Below are 27,344 nucleotides of genomic sequence, written 5' to 3'. Positions count from 1 at the left end.
ATGGAGGTGATATTAAGTGGCTACAGGTAGTAAAATATTCAGCCTAAGTCAGGCTAAATGAAACCAATTTCAAGACACACAGCTCCCACTGCGTCTGCATGCTGCTGGTCTGTAGGACAGTGCTTGAGGAGCCAGGGGACCTAGGGACAGCAGCACTTCTCAGGCCACCTGCCCCCAGGTGCTTGGGCTAATCTCCATCCTACATCCACTTTCAAGCAACATCACAATGTCTGCATCTTTGCTTCACTTCTCTAATCGCCTCTCCTTGCCCTCCAGGGCCGCCTGAGGATGCCTTGCACTGTCCAGCTACAGCCCTGACACCTGTGCTCACCCCGTCAGCATGGCGCAGGCAGGGGGCCTCGTCCGCCTGCCCCCAGCTGAGGGCTGCACCGCCTCGCCACCACCTTTCTCCCACCATGGGGACCGTAGGCCCTGGCCACCCATCACCTCCAGCCCTGAGCCAGGCCGGCACAGCCCCCCACGCTGCCTCACCCCCAACCTCAATGCTGGCCGCCTACACCTCCTGCGCAAGGGCCTGGCCCCTGAGACCCGCCGTTGCCCTCCTGGCCTCTACAACAGCACCGGCTCCCTGGCTCGCAAGCCAACGGAGATGGGGCCTTTTGGCAATGGAGGCTGCCCAGGTGGGGGGCGGCTGACGGCCCCCTGCACCCCGCAGAGGGGCCATCCCACCCCAGGGCTCACCTCACCCGGCAGCCGCAGCCCACTGGTGGCCCCAGAGGGACGCAGCTCTGTCGTCACCTTCCGCTTCATTGAGAAGGCCAGCGTGCGGCCCCTCAGCGGGCCCCAGGAGAATGGCCCTACAGAGCCCGGTGGGGGCTGGCGTGTGCCCCCTGGGCAGCCCCAGCCCCAGGAGCAGCTGCTCCGCAGACTGAAGCTGGAGGCGTCCGCATCTGACCCCGTCCTGGCTGGCTGCAGGTCCCCAGGGAAGATGCGTCCCCACGCAGGTGGAAGGGATGTCCATTCCCTCACCAACAGCTGCCTCTTCAGCTCCCTTGCCAATGGGTTGCAGGCCCCACCAGAGAACATCTCCACCAGTCCCCAGCCCCAGGTAGGTGCCCGTGGCCCCACACTGTGCTGTGTCCAGCCTGCCCCCACTGACCCCTGTGTCCCTGCAGGGCAGCGCCTGGCCGTGCCCCCGGCAGAGCTCAGCCCATGCCCAGCGCATCGCCCGCGCCAAGTGGGAGTTCTTCTATGGCTCACTGGGCACCCCAAAAACAGGTAAGGCAGGGACACTGTGGGTATGCAGAGTTCCAGCCCACTGGGATTTGGGGTTGAACGGGGGCTCTGGGCTTTCTTCCAGGCTCCTCAGCCCCTGTCACTGAGCCCCCACTGCAGCCTGGCCACCCACTGCCTGCAGAGCCACCGAGCTCGCTTCCCAAGCATGGCCTGAGCCACGTGGAGGTGGAGATCGAGGTGTCCCCAGAAGGCGGCAGGGAGCAAGGCTCCTGTGAGACAGGCATCATCAGGAGGGCTGTCAAGTACTCCGAGACAGACCTGGACACCGTGCCGCTGCGCTGCTACCGCGAAACCAACATTGATGACATCCTGGCTGAGAGGGATGAGGTGGATTCTGCTATCGAAAGCCAGAAGGACAGCGAGAGCAACCCCAGCTTCACGGGGACCCCAGGCAGGAGGGACAGCATGCCTGAGGGGAACCCTGAGCACAACGTCCAGCACGTGAAGGATGGACTGCGTGACGGAGGTGCAGATGAGGACGATGAGGTGTTTGAGACCACGAGGAAGGAGAGCAGGGAAAGGTGAGGCTCAGCATGGGAGGGCAGAGAGCTCCCCTCACCCTCCTCGGCATCCCAAGTGTGTGACAAAGGGGCTCTGCCAAATGAGTGCCCAAACCAGAATGCTCGGTAGATGCATCTGAGCCATGCGCGGGGTCAGAGTGGCCCTTCATTGTCCCACAGGGCTGGAGGTCCCTTGCTGCCCCGTGGGAGGATTAGGGTGGTGCTGGCGTCCAGCACAGGGCACTGCAGGACCCACTCCTGTGGGGACAAGTCCTGTGATCAGGTCACTGTTTGAGCCCGGCACCTGGGGATAGTACCATGGGTCACTGGGACGTAGAGAGTCCATTCACATTTGTGTTTTGTGTTGTTTCTTGCTTGTGTGGCAAAATACTCAAGACTAGGATAGTGATGGGCCTCAGGTGGGATGAGAGCCTCTGCTGCATCTGCAAACACTCTGGAGGGAAGGGAAAGGTGCTGCTGGGGAGCAGAACAAGATGACCCATGTGCTGAGACAAAGAGGTGCATGGTAGTATACTCAGAAAAGGAGGAGAAGGGTTTTGTTGCTGGGAGTGGGAAGAGATGATGAAATAACCCGCAGTGGTACCATGAGAAGAGAGGAGAGAGAAGCAGGTGAGGTGGGCTGCTGTGGGCAGGAAGGTGCACGTCACACAGGGAGCTGGGCTCCTGTGGGTTTCCCAAGGAGAAAATGCTTTTTTTTTTTTTTTCTTCAAATGAATTGTGATAGGGAATGTGAAGAAGCTTTGTAAGTCATATTATCATTCCAAGCAAGTTATTCAAGTTACTGTAACAATTCTTTTACATGGTGATAATCATTTTCAGACACCTATGGGCCCATTACATGTCCGTGGGCTGTAAGCCTGCACCTGCCTTTTGCCCTCTGGGACATCGTGCTGGAGCTCCCCAGACTTGGTCAGAAAGCTCGGTTGTGTACCTCAGTGCATTGCTGCCCCCAACATGGTGCTCTAGGCTTAATTACCAGGGTGCGTACAGCAGTGTCCTGCTCATTTTATGCAGCTTCCTTGTAGTCTGGTGGCTTTCAGGTGTTTGATGTGCAGACAGACCCCTGGCTATTCCCCAGCGAGGCACTGACCCTGCGGACAGCAGAGCCAAAAATCCACAGACTGAAATAGCGAGCTGGTTCAGTGCAGGCATTACAGCCTGGGCTTTGCTCACACACTGCTTTAGAGTGAGCTCTGCAGCTGCAGCCCTCCCTCCTGTTTACCATTCACCAGTATTGATGTTTTCTGCTTCAAGCTTTCTGCTTTGTCTGCTCACAGGAGGGGCGATGCGGTGATGCTGGGGTCATTAAAGCTGCCCCATCTTCCAAGAGCCGGCACCGCTTTGCTCTGCAGGAGCTGTTGCAAACCAGCGGCTTCCATCCCAGGCAGTCCTCTGCAGAGCACTTTGTTGGTAGATAGGAAGGAGCATCCCTGCAAAATTATCGAGGCACCATCAGATGCTGATTTGCAGCATTTAGATATGTAAATCCTTTTGAAAATCTAGCCTTAGGGATTTAGTACCCTCTGCGTGGGGGGACTGGCTCGACACCACTTTGTTGTCCTTTATATTCTTGCCAAAGGGCACCTTCAATTGTCATCTGCTCTCCTAAAATAAGAGAACTTGCAGCAGGACATCAGGATGAAAAATCCGATATAAAATCAAACAAGACATGGAAAGTGACATAAGAAGCAGTGTCTTCTTCCAGAATCCATGCCCCGAATATATTTAGAGCCAGCTCTACGACTAATGACTGATCTAAGCCTTTGCTGTCTTTATTCCCATTAGCCCCAGAGCACCGAGACCTGTCAGCGAGAGCGGGCTCCTCTCCCCTTTCTTGAGCATCTCCAGGAGGGGCACTAAGCTGGAGGCAGTGCTGCCGTGTGAGCCAAAGGCAGCTCTGCAGCACCATGCCCCACTGCCAGGTGTGCAAGGGCTGGCTGGAGGCAGGAGTACCTGTCCTCCCTGGGAGCAGAGCAAAGCCCTTGGGTCTGCTGCCAGGGCAGCCTTCCCAGGCAGGACACCAGCACGTGGATGCTAGGGAAAGGGCACAGGAGCCCCTTCCCCTCTGCTGATGTGGCTGCTGAGGTCCAGCTGCTCAGCCCCACATGGCACCCAGAAGTGCCAGCTGAGTTGTCAGCATGCAATGTGGCATGGTTATTGTTCTCTGGGATGTGTGTCCCCTACTTGCACACCTGGCCCATCTCCAAGAAAGCATCACCGTGCCTCCCAAAGCAGCTCAAAGATGGAAACATATTTGTTTTTGCACTGCTCACTGCTGCTCTGTGTGTGCAAAATGATGCAGAACAAAATCAGCAGCATTAGCTCCATTCAGCAGCACACTGCAAAGCAGTGAGGGCAGTGAATGCATGTTCACAACTGTAAGTGCTATAGAGATCTCCTCTTCCTATTCCCACCAGCAAGCTCCAGGCAATGCTTCCTGAAGCTCAGCCTGGGCTGGTGGGAGCAGACAGCAAGGCTGCACAGCTGGGCAAGGCTTGTAGGCCATCAGGAACAGCTTCCATCCTGCTTTCCTTAACTGCCTTCGGTCAGCAGTTGGGCTAGGTGGTCTTAGTGGTCTTTTCCAACATCAGTGACCCCACAATCCCACAGTGCCCACCTTGCTGGGTGCCTCTGCATTCTGATGCAGTGAGTCTGTCAGCTTGGGGCCTGGTACAACAATCTGTGAGATTCTGGAGCAGGATATGAAGGCTAATAAATGATAAATCTCTCACTGCTTGTAACAGCACTGCATTTTCTGAGCCTTCTGTATGAAGCTGTTTGTTCATAACAAATGTTATGACAAGCTGGATCAGTTCTTTGCTTTTAATCACGAAAGAGAGTGCCATAACAAGTGCTTTTTTGGTGCTTTAATAAAGCGATAGCAGCTTGTGAGTGAAACAGGCTTTTAGGGTTGCATTTGGGCTTATAGAACTGACGTTCTCTGTGTTGGAAATATCCCTGTCACATGCTCAGACTGATGGGCAGGCTCATCTCCAGGATGAAATGCTCAGGGCTTTGAGATGTAGGAAATCCTGCACTGGGCTGGACACAGAACCGTGCTGCAGACAAGCTGAGCCTCCTGCAGGGTGATCTGTGCCCAAGATGGTTTGCCAGGGCACAGAGTGCAGGTGCTTCTGCAGGGAGGAGGTGAGCCGGTCTGAAGGCAGCCCAGTCCCTCTGAGGTACTTTCACCACCATCAGGCCATCCCACTCTTTCCTCCAAAACAAATGTGGAGTGCTGCTTCTTGTGCTAACCTTGCAGGTGGGCTTGGCTCAGTGACCATAGTGTCACATATGCAGAGGAAGGTGTCACGCCATCCTCGGTGGCTCCAGGAGTGCTGTGGGTGCCAGGAGCTCTGAAGGCTCATGGAAAATTCAGGCACTTGTGGATTTGTTTGGGAGTGGAGCTGAACTACATCCTGTTTTTGGTGCCTGAGCTGTTTATTGGATCTAAGCTCAAGCCGAGTGGCTGGGAGCAGTAGCCATCTCGTAAGCTTCTTAGGAGGATGAGCCACTAAGGGAACAAAAGTCCATGGCGCATTAAAGGAGAGGCATATGGCTGGAGGGAGGCCAGCACGGCCCACTTCCCATGATGTCTTGGGCAGGCAAGGCATTTCCTTTGAAAGCCTGGAGTACCCAGATATTAGAAGAGTCTTCTGCCCTCCCCAGTTTCCTCTGGAGCAATGCCTGGGCTTTTGTTTGGGGCTTTGACCTCTTGCTCCTCAGTGACCAGTTCCTCTCACTTTCTCTCCCTCTAGGATCGTGGATCGAGACACACAGGGTATGCTCAAGTCTCCAGTGCCCTTCCTGCTGGGGCACAGCCTCTCCAAGGATGGCATGGACTCTTTCAGCAAACATTTTGAGAGCATCATGGAGTCCCATCGAGCCAAAGGCACATCTTACACCAGCCTGGACTCCATTGACATCCTCTCCTCCCCAGCCCGCACCCATGGGAACTTTTTCACTTTTGATCTCCCAACCCTCACCCCAGAAGTACAGGGACAGATCCGAGACAGTGCGAAGCTGATCGAGGAGAACTTTGCTCCTCTGGCTCACTTGGAGCCGGACTCTGGGACCAGTTCAGCCACAGATGCCCCCTGGACTGAGAGGGAGGAGGAGAAGGGGAGGAGAAGGAAGGGTGCTCGGCACAGCCCTTGCTGCTCAGAGGACAGCTTTTGTACTCCCTTGGCCTCCAACATGAGGTGAGTGACCAAAATTGCTTACTGCCCACCTGGGCCTCCATGGCTCAGCATCAAGGCTAACCCTGTGCTGCATGTTTTGTAGCCACAGCCCAGCCAGTGCTGCTGAGGAGCAGGGGAATGGGCCAGGGTGCTCAGCCTCACCTCTTCCAACCTGAGAACATGAATACATGAGACCACGTCCAGGCTGACACACTGCTTTCCTTGTACTCTTCCCTCTCCCAGCAAGGTCTGGGGCTGAGGCACTTAGGATTCAACCAGTTGGCAGGCTGCAGCTTTTCTCTTTTCTGGGGTGTGTTCAACTAGGCCCAGTTCAGATGCCATGTCCAACCTAGTGGCACAGCTGCAGAGCCCGATGGCTCTTGGGGAATTTGGCATGTCGGTCACACCAGTGCCGAGTTTCCTGCTTGCACTGCCTCCCCACAAGATCTCCTCTTGCCCAATGATCTCTTGTGCAATGCTGGAGTGTCCCGAACCCTCCAAGGCTTCCCCAGTGGGCCCTGGGAATTGCTGGAAGGGTGAGCAGCTTGGCTTCCTCTTGTCTGTCCAATCAAACCTGTGTTACTTCTGGCTGCAGTCTGCCATCCTGATAGGCTTAGCTAGGGGTGAGCTTGTGGGGATCTGTGCTTTGTGTCACCTCTCTTGCCTGCAATCAAGAGAGGAGGGTGTGACATCCTATCTGCTGTATGGTTTTAGGATCATCCTGGGAGCATTTTGGGGGAGAAGGGCTGGGCTCTGGGCAAGGCTTCTCTGTTTTTTTGGACACTGGGGGCAGGGGCATGGTGGCACAGAGGACAGGCAAGGTCTGTACATAAAACGGGTGGTATCCGAGTGGCACCAAACAGCCGAGGGTGGCAGTATCTAGCCATGGATGATTACTTACTGGAGACAGACTTAGTTTCCTGGTCCTCTGCCAAAGCATAGGACCAAGGTGGCCCCAGAGACACCAAAAGGGCAGTGCCTAACTCACTGCTCACAGGATGCCTCCTGCTGCTGCAGCAGCACCACAGGGGACAGAAGGGGCTGTGGAAGTACCTGGTGCCAGGCTGGGGTCTGTGCTGGGGAAGGGCTCTGCAGGCTGTGACTCCTGGCTCCTGTGGTGGCAGTGGTGGTGTGAAGCTCCTTGCGAGGCCAAGCAGACACAGCTCCTACACACTCATGGCCCAGACCAAGGCTCCAGAGTCCCTTAGCCCTCACTCTGGACCATGCTGCAGGACATGGCCCACCCTGGGCAGGAGGAGGTGTGCAGGTCACCACTGTCACCCTATGGAAGGCTGATGTCCCCACAGAGGTGACAGTGACCCAGAGCAGGGCCAGGAGCAGGAGGCGGGGTGCTGTGCCACATTGGGGCCATGGGGTTCCTCTGAGGCAGCTGGCACTGACGAGAGGGTGAGGTGGGAACTGGGCTGCTTTTGGGCTTTCATTTTGCAATTACAGATCCAAATCCCAGGGCAGCCCTGGAGCAGGCACTGCAGATTGTAGGGCATCAGCACCAGAGAGATACAAATGGTGTCCCCTCAGGGTGTGAGTGCCCTAAAATCCATGTGCTCACCCTCCCTTGGCTCCCCAGGTCCCAGCTGGGACTCCAGAGCCAGCCACAGCTACATGCACTCCTCGGGACATCTATTATTGAGGGAGAGGCCAGTAATTGCTTCTCATTGCTGGCCCAAGGCTGCTCACCGGTCGGTTGAGCATGGGGAACCCTGCTGGCTCCGGGTGAACTGGGCAGTGTGTGTCCTGAGAGCCACGGGGTCATGGGGCTGCTGTGGGTGTGATGTAGAAGGGTGCGGGGAGAGGGCTGAGGATGGAGAGGGAGCAAAGTGAGGGGTGAGAGCACGGGAGGCTGGGTACGAGCGGAGGGCTAACTCAGGCACAGCCTATAGTGTTGAACTGCAGCAAGCGTGGCATTTAAGGCGTGGGGGCTTTCTTACCCATACCGCTCCCCACTGCCACGCTTTGCTGTGTCCGGGCGGACACGAGGCAGCGCGGAGCCCAGGGTGGATGGGGGGGGGCCGGAGACGGGAGGCGAGCTGCCCGGCCCGCACATGGCGTACACGTGCACGACAGCGGCGGTGCGGCTCAGAATCCCGCGGCGGCATCGGGGCCAGGTGCCACCTGCGCGGCTCCGCGAGGCCCGGCGGGGGCGTGCGCGGGGACCGCGGGGACAGCGCGGCCGCCAGCGGCGGCGGTGAGGCGGGCGACGATGGGGCGGGCGGGGCGGCGTGGCACGGCACGGCGTGGCACGGCGATGGAAGGGGCCGCAGCCGAGATGGAGCGGAGCGGAGCGCGGTGGAAGCGGCGGCGACGCGCGGGATCCCCGCGGCCCCGGGGGCGGTGCTGCGGGATGCGCGGTGCGGGAGGGGGCAGCGCGGCGGGGCTGCGGCGGGGCACGAGCGGCCGCGCCCGCGGGGAAGGGGCCCGGCAGTTGCGGGGAGAGGGAGGGGGAGGCGGAGGGGGGGGGGGGGTCCGCCCGTGACGGGCTGCGACCGCCTCCGATGCGGCCCCGCGGGGCGCGCTCTATCACGCCCCGTTGGCCGGACTTCGCCCAGAGGTCCCGGAGGAGCGGGCTTCCCCGGGTAGCACCATGGCATCCGTGTGTCTGAAGGAGAAGCCGCCCCTCCGCCCGCCTGGTGAGTAACCGGATCTACGGCCCTGCGAGCTGCTGCCTCCTGAAATTGGTCCGAGGGAGGGCGGCCCCTGCAGAGACCATCCCGGTCCCCGCGAGCGGCGGTGGCACGGGGCTGGACGAGGACCAGCGGCAGCCGGGAGGAGGGCCGTGCTGCGGGGTGGCAGAATGGCCGCGTGTTAGCTCCGCAGGGAGACAGCACCGAGCAGGGGCACGGTGCCCCAGGTTGGCTCTTACCTGTCTGCGGGAGCAGCGATGCTGGCGGGGCTGCTGGGCAATCTGGGAGCCGGCTGGGCGCAGCTGCTGGACGAGGACAGCGGCACCGGTCCTGCCCCTGCTTGGAGGCCGGCTTGGCTGACCTTCAAGTGTCCTCCCAGCCCAACTTCAATTTTGCAAGGAATGAACCAGCCCAGATCTCAGCTGTCATAAATCAAAGTCACTCCGCTGAGACCGGTGGAGGGAGCTGCATTTATTTAGCTCAGCCAAAGATCCGGTCTGGTACATTCTTAGCAGCAATATTAGGCAGGCTGGGTGTGCTGGGCGGAGGTGCTGGGCACAGAGCCACGTGTGTGGGGCACCAGAACCGAGGCAGTGCTGGGCTGCCCCAAGCACCTCACTGCCTGGAACTGGGCTCCCTGCCCCATCCATGCTGCAGGAATTAATCTGGGTCTCCCGTGGCCCTTTTTAGGGAGCATGTAGTTTGTGGTAGGCATTTCTGAATTGCTTGCAGCAGGTGTCTCACATGGCAGCGGGATCTGGGTAACATGAGGGCTCAATTGAATGGACGAGGCTGGGTCCAATGGGCAGCTGGTGGAGCAGTCTCAAGGAGCAAGGCTCTGGTGAGGGTCCCCCCATGCAGATATATTCCCACTGACAGTGAGGGTTGGTGGGCACCCTTAGGGCAGGCTTTGCTGAGCTGACATTCTGTTGCTGCCCCACAGTCCTGGGCAAGCACCTTGTGGCAAGATAGAGGTTGGAGCTTCTGCAGCAACATGCTGCATTGCAGTGCAGGAAGGTGCTCCACTTCTTCCTGCACTGCTCTGAGCTCTCAGCTAGAGAAGGCATATTGAGGTGAAACAGTGAGTGTTTGGGTCCAGGAGATGCATGTTTGGCCTTGAGTGGGAAGTATGGGGCTCAAAGAGGTAAAATCTGGAGTCAGGGAAGGAGCAGGGCCCTGTGCAGGAGCGTGTGGGCTCAGAGAAGCATGGTTGGTGCACGGGTGGAGGAGAATTTGGGCCCAGAGATGTATTTGTGACTGGTAAAAGAGTAATAGGGATCTGGAGCTGGAATATTTGAGGGTCAGAAGAGAAATGGTTCTGTTAAGGAGTGTTTGGGGGCCAAGAAGTGAGGCATGTGGACCCCACAGATTAACTATCTGCAGTTCTTTCATTGCAGGACTGCTCCAGAAGTACTATACTGCTGCCAGACCCTGCTTTGGGGTCCTGGCAGCAGCTGTGGGGTCCTTGCTGCCCACCAAGTGGGCACCCATCAGGGACAGGGCTATGCTGCAGGCACTGTGGGTGCTGGTGGCTGTGCTGTGCTGGCAGGGCTGCACTCACCCTGGGCCCACTGCACGGTGACTCATGCCAGGCACGCTGGAGATGCTCATACAATACCAAATTTGATCATTATTCCTTAAGCGCAGACCGGTTCTAGAGTTGGAAATACATCTAAAGTAAAATTATTATCTCAGTGTTTCTTCAAGCCAAACTGAAATGTCACTTAGAAAGTACACGAAAAAATCCCCTGAGACATTAGGTCATTGGCAAGAAAATTAGCATCACCTCAATTGCCTCAGACGTGGACGTATGTGCTCTGCTTGCCATTTGCTTGAGGATTGGGTTCCTGCTTTTCTCCTTGAAGTACGGGCATTATCCAACCAGCTGGGGCAGCAGGTGGCCATCAGCAAGATGCAGCCATACTGCCCGCAATGGAGGTCCTCGTGTAGCATCATGATAGTGGCTTGAGCACTGGGAGAAAGCCCACCTCATGCATGGCTGGGAGCCTGGCATTGCTCATACAGCTGCCTTGTCCTGACTGTTCTGCTGATATAAAGCCCTAAGCCAGAAGTTGGGCTCAGTGAGAGAAGGGATAGCAGATCCTGCAGGTAGAGCAGCTTTAGGAGACAGACTGCAATCTCTGCATGCTAGTTTCAAGAAGCCATGAAGGAGCCACAGCCACAGGTTGGGAACCTGCTGTGAGATCGAGAAGCTCAAGGAGGTTTTGTAGGTGATGCTGCAGCTGGAGCTTGGCACTGAATGGGAAAGCTGAGTTCAGCTTGGGAAGAGGTTGTAGAGGAGACTCTGAGTTCTGGGTTCACTGCAGGAGATACCAAGCAGCAGATGTGGGAGGGAGGACAGCCTTTCAGTGTGGGCATTGAGTCCCGGAAAGGTACAGGGAGATTTCAGTGATGTTGGTTGAGAAGAATGAAAAGACCTTCAGAGGATGGCTGGGCAGCTGCTTGCTTTGCAGGGAGTGATGGAGGAGCAGTGCACTTTGCGTTTTGTACCTCAGTCCTTAGCCAGAAAGGCAACCTTGGAGCTGCTGGGCTGGGATGGGACAGTACTGTGCTCCCATGATTACAGGCTGAGTTTTCCCAGTTGTGGTGTGCAGGTGCAACTGGATTTATCTCTTGCTCCTAGGAAGAGGTAGCAACTGTCCTGGCTGAGGACACAGCAGTTCTCTTTCAGCAGCCACTGCCTGCTGCTGCCAGGCTCTGCAGTGGCCCAAATCCTGTGCATCTCCCCTGGGACTCACAGGGTGCCAGCACTGCATCCGCCACAGACGCATCCAGCCACGAGTTTGTGCCCAGACAATTCCCCATCCTGCTGGGATGCTGAGAGCTCCCTGAGGCATGGGGCAGCCTGTCCCTGCTGCACAGGGCTCCTCTGGGACAGCACAAGCTGCAGCCCAAAGGCAGCGAGGAGCAGCTTTGTCCTTAGTGGGAGGAGCGGAGCCTCGGGGGATCGGCCTGGGTAATTGGCTCAGGAGAGGAGGCCTTCTTAAAAGTCAATTAGAGACTTAAAAATAAATCAGATTGGAACAGTGCGAGGTCTGCCAGAAAATTTGGGCGAGGTCAGAATTGCTTAACGCTCGTTGTTGATTAGATTCAACTTACTTTTTGTTGGGATAATTTGTGTGCGGCTGAGTCAGAGTGCTAGGAGCAGCCAAGAGCACGCTCCCAGCATGGCCATGTAAGGCAGCGGGCTGAGAGCTGACGGGCAGCCCCAGCACACCATGCTGTGCTGGAGGCCGGGGGGGTTCGCCTTCATCTTTGCTCTCTGTGCCTCGCTTCTTTCCTCTGTGAAGTGCTTTGAAGTTTATGGATGGGAAAAGCCAAGCGAAGGAATTATGGTCATCTTGTTTTGGGCAGAAACCGAACTTGAGAGCAGCACAAGGAGCTTGCCTGGGTTAAAAAAAAAGGCGTACTGATACAGAGTACAGTCTGTGCACATTTCCGCTCCACGTCCTGCTGCAGCTGGCCTCAGCAGAGCCCGAGCCCGCACACGAAGTCTCACAGGCTCAGGGTGGGGGACTTCCCAACAGCTGTTCTGTCTCACCATGGCTTTTTGGACACGGCTTTGAGGGCCTCGGTCCTGTCACCTACCTCTCTTCCAGCCACATCTCCAAGCCCTCCCTTAGCTCTTAGCCTTGACCCCTGAGCACCTCTAACCAGTATCGCCCAGCAGAGCTGCTGGCCCCCAGAGCAGGGTGAGGACCTGCATCCCCTGAGAGGGCGAGCAAGCAGGGGACCTGTGGGCAAACTAATGCGGTGTGTCCCTTCCCATTGCAGTGAGCACCCCCTGAGCCAGCTGGTTTCTGACTCGGACTCGGAGATGGACAGCATGGAGCAGCTGGCCCTGGGCAGCACTGACACACTCTCCAATGGACACAAGGCTGACCTGGAGGCTGCCAAACGCCTGGCTAAGAGGCTCTACAACCTGGATGGCTTTAAAAAAGCAGATGTGGCCCGCCACTTGGGGAAGAAGTACGTGTGGGTATTCACAAGGAATGGCCCATCCGGCATCATTCCTCCCTGCAGCCACTCCAACATACTCACAGCTGTTCCCTTTGAGGGGACTGGGCTGTAAGGGACTGGCAGGATCCCAAAGACCTGTCCCCAGGACAGCTTGTCTATACCAGGTGTTGCTGTAAAGGCAACATCCTGGGAATTTTTGGTACCTTCCTACTTGCACTGCATCTCAGGTACCTTCAGCAAGGTGTCAGAGAACAGGGGACCAGCTAGCTGACATGACAAATATTCAGATATTTCTGTGAGTGACCCCTCTGAGTTTCACTGGACACTGGAGTGCTTCTGTATCCAGCCTGCCTCCCACAGCCCTGCTGTCATGTCTCCTGGGAGGTACCCAGCCCACCAGTATCCATCCCATCCCTGTTTGCATTTTAATACCCCCACACCCCCAGCCTCATCGATCCCACTCTCGCTCCCCCCTTTCTCTTTCAGCAATGAGTTCAGCAAGATGGTGGCAGGGGAGTATCTGAAGTTCTTCGTGTTCACAGGGATGAGCCTGGACCAGGCCCTCAGGTCAGATGGTCTGAGTGCAGCTGTGTGCATGTGTCATGGCCACCTGAGCAGGTCCCAGCAGATTGTGCCCTCTGCAGCTCCTCACCCCCACAGAGACCTGCAGGAACAGGCAGACCCCACATCCTCACACCAATTCTCAAAGTGGGCTCTCAGCCACACAAGCACAAAGGATCGCCCCTGGTTTTAGCTCCCCAGTCAAGCTCACCTAGGGCTGGGTTTCAATGCCCTGAACCCAGATTCAACTCATGCTGACCTAACCTCCTCCCCCGATGTAGTTTCCAGATCCCGATGTGCCATCAGGGCTGGATGTTCTGGGTTAGATGCAGGACTTCACGTAGCACACATGGGGGCTGTGGGAGGGGACGGCCACAGCTCCACTGCTGCACATGGTGGGGTCAGAGGGACTGTTGCTGGGCTTTATGCACAACCAACACTGCTGCTGCTGCTTCTTCAGGTCCTTCCTAAAGGAGCTGGCCCTGATGGGAGAGACACAGGAACGAGAGCGAGTGCTGGCTCATTTTTCCCAGCGCTATTATGAGTGCAATCCCAGTGCCATCTCCTCTGAGGGTAAGAAGCTTTGTGTGCATGTGAGCACACATGTGGGTGTGTGTGTGTTTGTTCAAGAGAGCACATGTCTCATCAGCTCAATGGGAGTGCTCAAAATGAAACTAGAAGGCAGTCTGAGACCATGAACTGACGCCTTAGGAGTCAGCCCTGTTACACATTTCCCTCAAATGACAGACACTTTAAACTTTTTTTTTTCCCTTAAAAAAAAACCCTGCTCCAGTTGGAAGATGCATAACTAGGGCTCAACACATCCTTAATTCTGACCTTGAGCAGATTAGCACACAAGGCAAGAGAGAACGCCCTCCTGAGCACACAGAGCCCAGCTCAGGGAAGAGTCAGGTGAGAAAACATCACTGCCCAGCTCCCAGGGGGGTACAGGGGAGCACCCAGCCTGTACTGTTTCACTTCAGTATTTTACGTCGTCACACTCCCCCTGTGTGTGTTCAGGTGCTGAATTTGCTCTGGTTTGGCTCTGGGCAGGTACGTTTTTTGGCTGGCTGGAAGGTGGCTGTGCTACTCCACCATGACCACGCTAGGGGCTGAGCAATGTTAGCTGCAGCATCACTGCCTGGCTGAGGGTCTGCACGCTCAATTTGGGGACCAGCTTTAACCCAGTGGCCTCCTCTCTTCTTACCTGCGTGCTGCCAGCAACGTGCTGATGCTGTATGCTACCTGCTCTGCTGGGAGGAGTGGGCTCAGCACGACCTCCATCTGTGCCCAGAGGCTCTAATTCCTGCCCTGTGCTTTGCTGCAGATGGAGCCCACACCCTGACCTGTGCTCTGATGTTGCTGAACACAGATCTGCATGGACATGTAAGTTCACCCTGCCGCCAGTCCCCTCTGTCCCCTGCCCTTTCTGCCACACCTGCAGGTGGCCATGCGTACTGGAGACAAGACCTGCAGGGGTAAACAGCCCCAGTGTGTCTGGGGATGGGAGAGGAGGAAGTCTGAATGTGAGGAGGGAGATGGTGGAGGAAAGAATGGGGCTCTGAAGGAGATACACTGAGCTGGAAGGTACAGAGTGGGGTGAGGAAGGCGGGTAGGGAGAGGAGGTGGGAGTTAGACCCCAAAGCCTCACTGGTGCTGGGAGCAGGTCACACCCAACTTAGAGAAAGAAAGATGTCCCAATCTGAGCATGGCAGTTAGCCTCCCACACCTTCAAGCAGCCTCCCCAAGCCCCAGGCTGCTCCAACCAGCTGCTGTCCCTTGGCCCCAAGATAAACCCCACATTTCTCTTCCGCTGACTTCCCCAGAACATCGGGAAGAGAATGTCCTGCTCTGACTTCATTGGCAACTTGGAGGGGCTCAATGGAGGCACCGACTTCCCCAAGGAGCTGCTCAAGGTAAATCTGGTTGTTCCTGACAGCCACACCACAGGAACAAGGGCAAGAGCTTCAGGTAGGATCACATAGATGTGGCCCCATGGGATGCAGTGAAGGTGTTCATCCTCACACTCGTGTCAAGCTGCTGGAAGAGGCATGGTCAGTGGTATTCCTTTGGCCCACAGCTTTCTCTGTGATACTGAGGTCAGGGAAAGGGGCAGTGCTTCAAAGAGTGACTGCTTGGCCACCAGCAGGGACTGGTGCCAGCAGCCTGGGGAGGAAGGAGGCCAGCCTCTTCCTTGCAGGACTGCTAGGAGCCTCAGCCTCCAAGCAGCTCCTCTGGTCGTGGGGGGTGGCTTTCTGTCTCCCTCTCTCTCTCATGGCTGTTTCTCAACCTCCCTGGCTAATGCAGGAGAACAGCCTCTCTGCTGCTTGCAGGGAAGAGCTGGCTGCCACACAGTCCCACAGCACAGAGGGGACAGCCTGACCTTGAGCTGATGCACGAGCAGGAGAAGTGGTGTTGACACAGGCTACAGGAGCTGGGCATGCCGGGGACCAGGTGCAGGCTGCGGCTGAGGTGGTCTGGGAATATGGCTCATCCCCATGGGGCCCACAGGGCAGAAATCAGTGTCTGTGAGGCACTGTGGCAGGAGAGCTCTGGGAATGCAGGAAATGGGTTCCCACAGGGTGCCAGCACCACTCCTGTGGGAGGTGCCTTATGAAAAGAGGCAACGTGGGGTAAGGAGCTGAGCTCTGTTTTCAGCCTTTGTGGGTCTATTCCTGGCTGTGCCGCTCACCCCATCATTAAGGGGTTACCAGCAGTGCTCAATAGGGCTGTCCTCCCTCCTGGCCCACGCTTCTCTTGTGAAAGGAGCTAGAAAAAAAATTCTTCCCTAATTTTAAACCCAGCTCCAGAAAAGGCTTTCAGCACCCAGAATGGAAGATAAATGCCCAAAATGAAGACCTTGAACCTCTGCTCCAAACCAGGGCTGCATTGTCAGGGAGCATCTCAACCCCACAGGTTCCTCCACAGGCCCTTTCTGAAGCCCCCAGCACCCTACAGCTGGATACCTGCAGTGCAGGTGCCGCAGCTCAACTTTCACCCCAAAAGGTGCCCAAGCACACGCGATCACATTAACCTCATCAAATCTCAGCCCGTGCGGGGGCAGTGAGCACATGCTGCAGCTCTCTGCTGCAGGTAGGGTCAAGCTCCTCACCTGGTGCAGGCCAGCACTGTGGGGCCAGGGGCTGCAGTGCTGCACCTGATGATGCAGGAGCACCTCCCTGCACATCTCTGCCTGCAGCGGGGAGGCTGAGCTGCTAAAAATGGACTGTTCCCTCTGCAGCTGCGGAGCTTCCCACAGCCGCTTTTCAGACGCCTCTGTATCAATGCCGTGTTGGGGAGTGGGAGCAAAAGGCACCTCCAAGGTGGTGTGCCAGGGGCAGGATGCAGCTCCTCCATCACTCCCTTGTGAGCCCTGTCTGTGTACAGGGCCTCAGGACAGCTGGGATGTGCAGAGTGCTGGGCAGGGAGCTGGCACATAAAAGCATACGAAGGGCAGAGGGGCCAGGCTGTTCCTGGGCAGCTTTTGACAGGCTCAGTGGGAGAATACACTCTCTCTGCCCACTGCAGGTTTTGGCTCCTTGGTTTGGTTGCAGGCTCAGGCAGCAGAGAAATGAGGAAAGCCTATTTTCTCCCTGCAGTAGTGAGCCCTAAGTCCCATTAACCTACATAGATAGTTGCCTCCTCTACAAACCTGAGTCCCCCACCTGGGGACTGAAGCTCCTGTGCACACACAGCTGGCCAGCTAATTTTAGTGCTGCAGGAGCACACACACTTCTTATGCACTGCAGGGGAAGGGATGGGCTGGCATACTTCAGAGGGGCTTCTCAGAAAACCAGGAGCAGCTCATGGGCAGCTCCCACAGTGCAGAAGAAAGGTCTTAGGGCTCTTCCCAAGCCTGCCCAGGGAGAGCTGCTAACCCATGTACTGCAGTACCAGGGAGCAGGGAGACTCCCACAACTGGAGAAGGCTGGGGATGACAGGGCAGGACTGAGTGGCTTCAGGGGACACGGGACCCTGTAACTCTGGGGGCAGCATCAGGAAGAGACATCCATGGGGACCACATTTTCTCCCTCTATGGCTGCAGAACTCACAAGACAAAAGCAGCACGATGCCTGAGAACAGGTGGCAGCTTGAGTCATACACAAACTTTATCCACTACAAGATAATGCGTGTAAACACTCAAGAGTTTCCTGCAGAAGAAACCAAAACACAAAAAGCTTGTGCTTTCACAGCTGAGCACCACATCCCCCTCACCAGCATGCCTTGCTGTGCCCCTGCTGCTGAGCTAAGGGAGTGATGCTGCCCTGCTGGGCAAACACTGCTGCTGGAAGCCATCTCCCTGACAACCCCTGCAGCCATGCTCCTCAGGCAGGGCCCAGCCCACCTGGGGGTCCTCACCACCTGGGGTTGTGGGAGCTCAAAGTGCCATGCCTGGACATGCCTATGCCCACAGGCTGGGCTTGGGCTGCAGCAGCCAAAGGAGCACAGACCGGGAACTCAGCCATTCTCTTGTAGGTGCTATTTCAACCCAGACCCCTGGGACTTCATTAACAGCTGTTGGCTGTGTGTGTGTCAGATGTGGATTTGACTTACCCAAACTCAGTTTGCAGAGCCTTATATCTTCCACATTTTGTTCCATGCCTTAACCTTGTTGCTTTGCTGAGCCTTCAGAGCAGAGCCAATTTAGGCCCACTCTTTCTCAGTTCTGCTTAGCAGTCAGCCCTATCTATGCTTTTTTCCAGCCCAGGAGCCCAGAGCACTTAACAGCTGTTGAGGAATTAACCCCCAGCACGCAGGCAGGAAGGGCCCTAATCCCGGCTCGGGGGCACAGCTATCAGATGCATTGAGTAGAAGCAAGTGAGGGAAGTAGGGCTGGCTCCCACCTCAGAAGTGGGGGCACAGCTAGACTTTCTCAACCCAGTTCCCCGTGGTAGCACCGTACAGCCCACTGACCTCAGGATTCACTGTCCTGCTCTTCTCCCAGAGCAGTCTACTTTGGTCTGCAGGTTTGGCACGGCAGTTGCCATGCCAAGCAGTGACGACACAGTGGAAAATTTCCCCTTCTCCCCTGGCCGCATCTCCTTCTCAGTCGCGCCTAAGCAGGCTGTGCATCAGTCCTCACCCCCAGCTCATCCCGGACAGCTCCGGATGCGCACGAAGGACTGAGCAGAAAGGTTAAGTGCGGGACGGGCACCGGAGGATGTGAAAAAGAGCGAGCCGGAGCCCTCCCACCGCTCAGCATCAGCAAGGGCAGGCTCGGTGCGCTCCAACAAGCGCACCGCAGCCGTCCGATCCGCGGGCAGCCGCTCCGCTCCGCTCCCCTCCCCTCCCGCCTCGCAGCCCGGGCAGCCCCGCGGTACCTGTGCGGGCGTCCCGGCAGCCTGCCGCCCGACGGGGCGTCCCGCAGCACGATCGCTCGCGGCACCCTCCGCTGCAGCCCCAGCGGACCGCCCGCCTCCATTTTGAGCCGCGCAGCGCGGACCCGCCCCCCCCCTCCCCGGCGCAGCCCCGCGCCCGGCTGGGCTCGGCCGGGCTCCGCTTCCCCGCTCCCCGCCGCGGGACCGCCATTGGCTGCGGCGGGCGGGGCGGGGCGGGGCGGGGAGCCGCCTCCCGCGGGCTGCAGCCACCGAGCCCTGCCCGGCCCGGCCCCGCTTCAACAGGCGACGGCGGCGGCGGGGAGCGGGCCGCGGGCGCGGCGGGGCCGGGCAGGGCAAGGCAGGGCAGGGCAGGGCCGCCCCCGCCGCCGCCGGCGACGCCACCATGATCGGCGTCAACAGCATCAACAGCAGCGCGGGCCGCATGCGGTCCCGCTCCATGTGCTCCGTGCGCTACGGGCGCAACTACCGCGGCGTGGAGACCTTCTGCTACGGCTGGCCACAGCGCTCCCGCACCCTGAAACCGGTGCTGTACACCGACCTGGTGGTCAGCCGGCTGCAGAGCCGCCGCAAGAAGAAGCCGGTAAGCGCCGGGCGGGCCGCGCGGCTCCGCGGCAGCACGCACACGGACGGGCACGGCGCGGCTCTCCCGGCGCAGCGCTGCGGCGGGGCCGTGCCCGGTGCCCGCAGCCCCCGGGCTGCGTGACATTGCGGAGGGATCGGAAACGTCGGGCGGGGAGGATCGGGGGCAGAGCCGCGCCTCTGGGGGCTGCCCTCCCGCCTGGCCGAGCGGGTGCGCGGTGCCGGGCGTTGCGGGCTGCGGCGCTGCGGTCCCGGTGTGAGCCGAGAACCGGGGGAGAAGGAGGGGCTCCGGTCGGGAAAAACGTGCCGCCGGTTGCCGGGAGCGCGCTCGCCGTCGGTTGGCGTCGTCTTCGGGGAATTAGGCCGGTGTCGGTGGGGACAGGTGGCAGGGCTGGCGCTGGGCACGCACCGCCGTGCCGGGCAGGACCGGTGCCGGCCGAGGCGGGCAGCGCTGCTGCCATCGCGGCGGTCTGGGGGCAGCACGGGGTTGTGACGCACTCGGATGGAAACAGCGGCTGGGGGGGAGATGCTCCTTGGTGCGAGAGATCGGGGGGAGGCACGGGGTGCCGCAGGTGGCGGTGCTGCTGAGCGTGGTCTGTGCCCGCGGGAAGGAGGCGAGGTGCCTGCGGGGCGAGCGGGGGCCCGGAGCAGTACAGCCGCGCGTCCCCGTGTGACCGTGCCGTGTGTATTGGCACGGCCGAGGGATCTGCGTGCTCGGGGCACCCTGCAAGCCTTGGGGCTGGGTGTAGGGAAAAGAACTTTGCTAAGGAAAAGTTGGGAAAAGCTGTGATTGAGCTCTCGTGGTGACATGCCCAAGAGAGGCTGATCGCCTACAGGCACCCTATGGCTGTGTGGTCTTGTGCAGAACATCGCACCACTTCTGTGGTAGGGACACACTGGACTGCAGCCCTCAGTCCCATCTGTGCCAACACTGCATCCAGGACCACCTGCCGCCCTGTGCAGGGCTGAATCTTCCCCCACTCTGCACTGTTCTGAGACAGAAGGATGAGGAGGGGGCTGTCTGTGCAGCCAAGCTGTCCCTGTGAGAGGATGCTGCTCCTTACCAGTGCAGTCATGTGCAGGAGCAGTACCTGGGCACAGCCTGCCAGCCCCTTTTGGGAGGCACCAAAGGAAGATGTTCTGGTTCTGTTGACAGTCCCACTGGAGCAGTACAGCCCTGGGTCTCCCTGGTGTTGCGCATGTCTAAGGCAGAGCTTGCTGCCTTACCCTGCGTGCTGCAGCAGTGAGCTCATAACCCTGTGATGGCAAGAAAAACAGCAAAAACCTCTGCTTCAGGTCAGCCTCGGTGGCACAGAGCCAGAAACCCACCAGCACCTTGCTTTCTCCTGGGCAGTGCTCACAAATTCAGTGATGCCGAAAAGTGCCATCCACTTTGCCCCCTTGGAAATGAATCCATGGAGCAAAGATAGCCGTGAGAGAGGGACCTGCAGTGATGAGCTGCAGTGCCGTGATCTCTGCTGACAGCCATGGGGAGCTGGGCTGCAGAGCCCACTCTGCCCCATCAGAGGGGTCTTGCATCACAGATTTAGTGATGGGCAAGCAGCGGGAGCAGAGAGCAGCAATGGGCAGTGGGGTACAGCATCCTTAGCTCAGAGCTGGGCTGAGCCCACCACGTTTATCTCCTCCAGGGCACAGTGCCACTGCTTGCTGGGGGTGGTGGTCAGCAGGCAGGACCCCAGCGGGATCCCAGTGCAGGATCCCAGTGCAGGCTTTGTGCCATCCTCTCCTCCTCACCTCGCGGTTGTCTGTTCCCCTGGTGCAGGAGCACTGGAAGCCCATGGCCCAGTGTCAGAGGCTGCTCGGCAGCTCCTGCCCACAGCAGGCTCGTGGGATACTCCCAGTGCTTGTAGTGGGGCTGTGGGAGCCTTCTGAAGCCATCACTCAAGTCGTCCTTTGAAATGTTCCTATGTAGTCTCGGAGCCCGTGCTTTTATAGTGCTGCCCCACTGTGCTGCTCTCCTGCACTATGCAGATGTCGCTCTCTTTCAGAACTGCTCCCTGAACGTGTTCCCACCAGCTCAGCACTCCACTTCTCTGTGCCGTTTTTCTGTTATTTTTGTTTCTGTTCTCAGTCCACTCAGCTGCTTTTCATCTGTGACATCCCATCTCTCCTGCTCCCCACGGCAATTCCTTACTGCCCATATTGCTCCTCAGAAGCCTGCTTCCATCTCCTGTCTGTCCCCTGCTCCTCCCAGGGCAGCACAAACACAGCTGGGTACAACCTGCCCTGGGGCACTGGGGTTGTGCCTCTCCCGGGTGCTGCTGCCTTCCTAGGAGCAGCCAACCCTGCTTTTCACTTGCAGACAGGGAGCAAAACAAGCTGATGCTGGGCCAGTGCTTCCCCGAGCAGGACACACGTGATGATCCCGGTCCCTCTTCCGCTCTGGCCACTGCACATCTCGGGGATGATGGATTTGCCTTCCCCAGATGCTGCTGGGTCTGTTGGCAGGATCTCTGCGAGCCTGCAGTTGTACTTTATCAGCCACCAGCAAGCTCTCTCCCCAGCAGTCTCTGGCCAAGAGATAGATGTTGACAGCTGCCTGAACAGTCTGTGCACAACTCGATTATCTTCCTTTGAGGATGATGCCTTCCAGACCCGTCCTGCTCCTTGATCTGGAGTGCTGAGTGAATGCTGCTGGGAACTCTCTCCAGAGCCTCTTGTGCTGTAGAACTGGGCTGAGCGCCTTTGGCTTGCACCCAGCTGGGGCCAGACAGGCGCTTGGGAACGCGGCCCCAGACCCATCTGCAGATGGACTTTGCTTTTTTTTCCCAGCTGAAATGCAGGCACGGGGCCCTGACTTGCTGAACTCCACAAGGGTCAGAGAGTGTGGGGGACCTGGGAAGAGCGGGTGGGCAGTCTGCAGCACCCTGGAGTAGATGCTTGTCATCCTGTCTCAGAGAGCGACAGATCTCTGCAGTGCTCCTGAATGGGTGTGCTAGGGGCTGCACATCCTACCTGGAGCAGGTGCCAGGCTTCACTGAAGTGAAAATAGAGGAGTCCCAAGGCTCTCTGTCCTTGGCCCTGAAAGCTCTCTGTTTGGCCAACCCAGTTCACTCTGGAGCAGGGGGAACCAGCTCCAACAACCTGGATGTTTGTGTCAAAACTCACACTGCTCACTCTTTGCCACTGCCCTGGGCAGACACAGGAGGAGGGGAGCATGGGGGTGACAGCCTGTGCTGTGCCCCAGCGCAGTGCCTCATCCATGCTTGGGCTGGGGGTCCTGAAGTGACCAGAAGTCACCTGTAAGCCCTAGTATGTTTGGAGTGGGGGGCTGGCTGTCAGCACTGGTGCCAGAAAGGAAGGGCTGCATGCCGGATGGGCTGCCCCAGGGTTGCCTTAACCTCCAGTGCCCCTCTTTCCCCAGAGCAGCTCCCCTGACCCAAATCCCGCTCCTCTCTCCGCAGGCGCTGTATGGCTCCATCAAGAACGAGAAGCTGCAGTGGGCCATGTGAGCATCCCATGGGGGGATCCGGCTGCATGGGCCCGGCAGGTGGTGGGCTCACCCCGACCTCAGAGTGTCCTACTGCCCAGGGGCTGTGTCGGGGAGAGGGGGTGGAGGGTAGGGATGGAGGTGCCCAGGACATTGCGATGGCTGCCAGCCCTCTGCCCCGACATGGCACTGCTTTGGGGCCCTGAGGGCAGCTCCCACAGCTGTGGCTGTGCCGGGCCTCGCTCTGCACCCAGGCAGCGGTGCCCGGGGTCGGAGCAGCCAGCCCTGTGGCTGTGCCCGGGTGCCCGCATCTTCGCCTACAGCTGCCATCTCCAGCAGCAGGAGAGGCAGCGCCCGCGCTGCGGGGATTAATCAGCCCGGCGGTTCCGCCAGCGCTGAGCCAATGCGCTCGGGCTGCTGCCATGGAGACGCCGGCAGATGCTGAGGGGTTTAATTAGCAGCGAACGGTTATGAGGGAGGGGGGGGGAGGCCGCAGCTCCGGGCTCCTACAGCTCCGTGCTGGGGCGGGTAAGCAATGCAGCCCGGAGGGTGAGGGGACGTTGTTGACAGGGAGGGCGTGAGCTGCCCTGCAGGGTGGACTAAGAGGTGCGAAGCACTGCTCGTCATCCAGGCCAGCAGCAGCCCGCAAAGGCTGCTCGCTTCCAAGGACAGGCTGGGACCCCCCCGTCCTTGGAAGGATGGGCCCCTGCGGCTCATCCTGGCAGCAGCACAGCTGCCAGTCTCACAGGGAAGGGGCATGAAGGCTGGGCTGGGCTGGGCTGTGGGATGCTCTCCAGTAGTGACAGCAAACTCTGTGAGTGGGAGGCTTGATATTTGCTGTCCCCAGCAAGGTCACAGACACTCTCATAACCAAATCTGTACCTGGCAGAGACGAGGAGGAGCTGAGGAAGTCCCTTTCGGAGCTGGCTGACCCCAAACCTAAGTCCATCAAACGCATCAGCAGCTGCAGTAACCCTTTCCTAGACTTCTCCCAGGACTCCAGCATCGCCACCTACAAGCACGGACTGTTAGTGCGCAAGATCCATGCTGATCCCGACTGCAAGAAAAGTAGGTGTCTGGGGACAGGGGGCACTGGAGAGCTGCAGGAACCCGGACAGTGAGAATACAGCAGGGGTCACCCTGTGTAGTCTGCACGTAGCACCAGGCTTTCCTGCAGCATCAGCCCTTCTCTGTGTGCATCAGGCTGTGGTGGGCAATTCATTCCCAGGCTGGGGCCTGAAGGGCTTTCCCTTCCTGCAGTGCTGGGAGAGCAGGGGGGTTTGCGTGCTGAGCTGTCCCGCAGTGCTGCAAGCATGCTGCAGGTTCTGCACTGTCAGTCACGTTCCCTGTTTCCACTGCAAAATCCTCCCTAAGCCCCAGCTGCCTAATGCCACCTTGATCCGATCAGGCGCTGCTGGCGTTACCTGGCGTGTGGCAGTGTTCTGTCCCCATCCCCAGGCACGTAGTTCCCCCCCTGCAGCCCCATCTGCCAGCCACGTGCCCTGCATGGGCTCAGGTGTACGAGGACAGTGCTGGCGTGCTGCATGTCCCCCGGGTGGGGTGACGTGTAGCGCAGCATGGCTCACGGGGGGGGATGATCTCCTTTCCCACAGCCCCCCGAGGGAAGCGCGGCTGGAAGCCCTTCCATGCCATCCTGAAGGGGATGATTCTCTACCTGCAGAAGGTGAGGAGTGCTGGGGTCATCTGGGGCTGGGAACTGCAGGCTGGGGCCCTCTGCCGTGGCGCTGGGTTGTGCGGGGAGTAGCCCTTGGCAGGCTCTGAAGTGCCTGGTGCCCTGCAGGAGGAGTACAAACCAGGGAAGGCGCTGGCAGAAGAGGAGCTGAAGAATGCCATTAGCATCCACCACTCACTTGCCACGCGGGCATCAGACTACAGCAAGAGGCCCAACGTCTTCTACCTCAGGACAGCTGACTGGAGAGTCTTCCTCTTCCAAGCACAGTGAGTCCCCTGGGCCCACACTGGGGCTTGGCAGGGTGAGCTGTTCTCATTGCTGGTGGTAGTGAGTGGGACGAGCTAAATTCCACATCCTGGCCCTTTCTAGAAGGGAGAGGAGCTGATGCTGTTCCTGGGCTTTGCCCAACTCCTCTCCCCTCTGCTGTAGCGGTCCTGAGGCCGTGCACTGCTGTGGCAGAGCTGGGGCCAGCAGGGAGCACCTGGCTGCTCTGCAGAGCAGGGCTTTGGTGTGCCGGGGCTGGTGGGTTGAGCACTCAGTACCATGTTTGGCCTTTCTCCCCAGGAACTCCGAGCAGATGCACTCGTGGATCACGCGCATCAACGTGGTGGCAGCCATGTTCTCTGCACCCCCCTTCCCTGCCGCCATCGGCTCCCAGAAGAAGTTCAGCCGCCCGTTGCTCCCCAGCTCCTGCACCCGGCTGTCCCAGGTGGGCCAGGAGCGAGGGGCTGCAGCTGGGAGAGCTACAGGGTGACAGGTGGTGCTGGGGTTTGGAGGCACACGTGGCCACCTGTCTGCACCGAGAGGGGACCCGCATTGTGGCAGGACCTTGACAGGAGCCCGGGCAGGGGATTAGCTGGCTCTTGCTTGTGCCACTGCAGTTATTCATAGAACAGAAAGGATTAGAAAAAAACAGCCTAGTTTTAGAGGGGATTAATTTCTGCTCTAAGACTGCAGCCAGTCTACCAAGAGCAGGAGGCTTCCCCTAAGGGCCTGCACTTCGGCCTGCAGAGTTTAGAGGACTGGGAGTGACAGCTGAGCTCCTGGCTGTAGCCAGGAGGGGAGAACCACGCCAGCCTTGGGGTGAGGGCATTGGGCTGCTGACAGTGTCACCTGTCCCCAGGATGAGCAAGTGAAGAGCCATGAGACCAAGTTCAAGACAATGTCAGCGGAGCTGCTGGAGCACCGCTCCTCGCTGCCGGATAAAAAGGTGAAGGGCAAGGAGTACGAGGAGCTGAAGCAAAAAGAGGAGTACCTGGAGTTTGAGGTGAGCAGCGCAGACCTTTGAGCTGAATCGTTGGGTCCCTCTGGCACTGCTGCAATGCTTTGCTCAGAGAGGAGCTCCCCAGCGTGGGTAAGGGGCTCCCAGGGGTGGGGCTGGACGGGCTGTGCCCCAGCTTGCTGTGCCCCTGATAGGAAGCTGGCACTGCACCTCCAGGCTGCGGTGGTGGGCCCAGAAGCGCCCTGCAGGATGCTGGCTGCAGGAGCAGTGCCCTGCTACCCCACTGCTCTCTTTGCTATGCTCTGCTCCCAGAAATCCCGCTACGGCACCTATGCCATGCTGCTGCGGGCCAAGCTGAAGGCCGGCTCCGAGGACCTGGCAGCCTTTGAGTCCACGCTCTTTGACGCGGCAGGAGGTGAGGATGATGGCCTGAAAAAATCCCGCTCCAGCCCCTCGCTGAACGCCGAGCCCTCCAGCACAGGCACCAAGGTGAAGCGCAATGTCTCAGAGCGTTCCAGCCGCCAGCCCCCTGGCCACCCCCAGAAATCGTAAGCCAGGGGCATCAGCCACCTGCGCTGCAGCTCCGATCCTGCCCAGGGTGCTGGGTGGGTGCCACATACCTGCTGGGACCCTGCATGAGTCCATCCTCTGGTGGCACACGCCGCTGTGGGGACAGCCATACCCAGCCACCAGCAGGAGTCTGGCGGCCCCTGGGCCAGAGACAGATGCAGGGCGGGACCGAGGGGCTGCAGGCAGGAGCTGCCCCACAGACTCATTTCTGCTCCCCTTGTTCTGCACTTGGCTGCAGGTCCCCCTCCAGCTCCCCACCCCAAGGAGGGGCAGGGATGGACACCCCTCGACTGGGCTACTTTCCTTGGTATGAAACTGCAGCGCAGCTGGTGGCTGCTTTCCTCCAGCTCCATTATGCCATGTGGGATGGAGCCATCCCTGGCCCCAACCCCAAAGGCTGGGGGGACCCAGGGCTCCCTCCCTCCCTGCCCCTGCCTCTTGCTTTCTTACAACTTTTGGACGGTTTTTGTGATACAGTTTTGCACTTTTTAGTACCAGATTGAGCTGACCACCAGGGAGTTTTTTGGGGGCTAATTTTGATGCTTTTTGGGAACTATTAAAAACAAAAAACCTGAAACAAACAGAACAACAATGCACCAAACTCAGCCATGTCCTGTAGACTGTGCACTTCTGAGGGGGGGAATGTTTTTACATGGACTCAAGGGAGGACACAGAAACCACCCCCCCCCAGGCAGTGAGCTGAGCATCACTGCTGTGCTGTCAGCCCCAACCCTGCACCAGCAGCAGCCCTCCTGCAGAGCCCTGTGGCTGAGCAGCACTGCCTGCACGCTGGCTCTTTGCAAACATGGGCACGGCTCCTCAGTCCTGAGGGCGACCATGCCTGGATGTGCATTGAGCAGCAGTGGGTATGGGGTGTGGAGAGAAAGGGGGCGGGGGGGGCTTTCCTTCCAGTGCCACTTCTCCAAAGCATTGTGAAGGCCTTGGAGGATGCAAAGCTGAGTGCTGGTCCAACGAGAGGAGGAGAAGCAGAGGCTGGAGCCTGCTCTTTGGCTGCAGGCTTGCTCTGTTCCCAGGCATGCCCACAGGATGCCTGGAGCAAACACTGGTGCTCACGTGGCTGCAGGAGCGCTGGGGGCACGCGGAGGTGGGGCTGGCACTAGGGCTGGAGAAGGGCTGGGGGCTGCCGCTGTTCCTGGTGTGTGGGACCTCGCCAGTTTCAGCACTTTGCGAATGTGTCAAACTTTTTATTCTGCTCTTTTGAGTCTATTGCAAAAAAAAAAAAAAAAAAAAAAGGAAAAAGAAAAAAAAAAAAAGACAAAAATTCCACCCTTGCCCCAGGTGGCTCGGGAGGAGAAAAACCTTTGTACAGCTTCTTCTGTCGGTTAC

The 27,344-nt window shown here is 58.5% G+C and overlaps 1 protein-coding gene across 1 annotated transcript; it reads left to right on the top strand.

Moving 5' to 3' along the window:
- Positions 1-264: 264 nt before the first annotated feature.
- Positions 265-27,279, top strand: PSD (pleckstrin and Sec7 domain containing). The gene is made up of 16 exons (XM_065746264.1): positions 265-1,069; positions 1,137-1,239; positions 1,322-1,778; positions 5,537-5,980; positions 12,397-12,591; positions 13,069-13,149; positions 13,604-13,716; positions 14,471-14,529; positions 14,970-15,059; positions 22,487-22,530; positions 23,402-23,580; positions 24,126-24,196; positions 24,314-24,471; positions 24,770-24,914; positions 25,329-25,472; positions 25,740-27,279. Exons 1-16 carry the CDS (start codon positions 341-343, stop codon positions 25,977-25,979), a joined length of 3,252 nt encoding a protein of 1,083 aa, XP_065602336.1. The 5' UTR covers positions 265-340; the 3' UTR covers positions 25,980-27,279.
- The last annotated feature ends 65 nt before the right edge of the window (positions 27,280-27,344 follow it).

This window comes from Cyrtonyx montezumae, unplaced genomic scaffold, assembly GCF_038088225.1.
Source record: "Cyrtonyx montezumae isolate F1298 unplaced genomic scaffold, pur_monq_1.0 scaffold_4, whole genome shotgun sequence".
Lineage (NCBI taxonomy): Eukaryota > Metazoa > Chordata > Aves > Galliformes > Odontophoridae > Cyrtonyx > Cyrtonyx montezumae.
This window is presented reverse-complemented; position numbering and strand designations above follow the sequence as displayed.

Excerpts from the sequence above, each read along its gene's own strand:
- PSD (XM_065746264.1), top strand. The coding sequence starts at position 341 with ATGGCGCAGGCAGGGGGCCTCGTCCGCCTGCCCCCAGCTGAGGGCTGC. Across the intron at positions 1,070-1,136 it reads CCACCAGTCCCCAGCCCCAG|GGCAGCGCCTGGCCGTGCCC; the intron begins GTAGGTGCCCGT and ends GTGTCCCTGCAG. Across the intron at positions 24,197-24,313 it reads TGATTCTCTACCTGCAGAAG|GAGGAGTACAAACCAGGGAA; the intron begins GTGAGGAGTGCT and ends GGTGCCCTGCAG.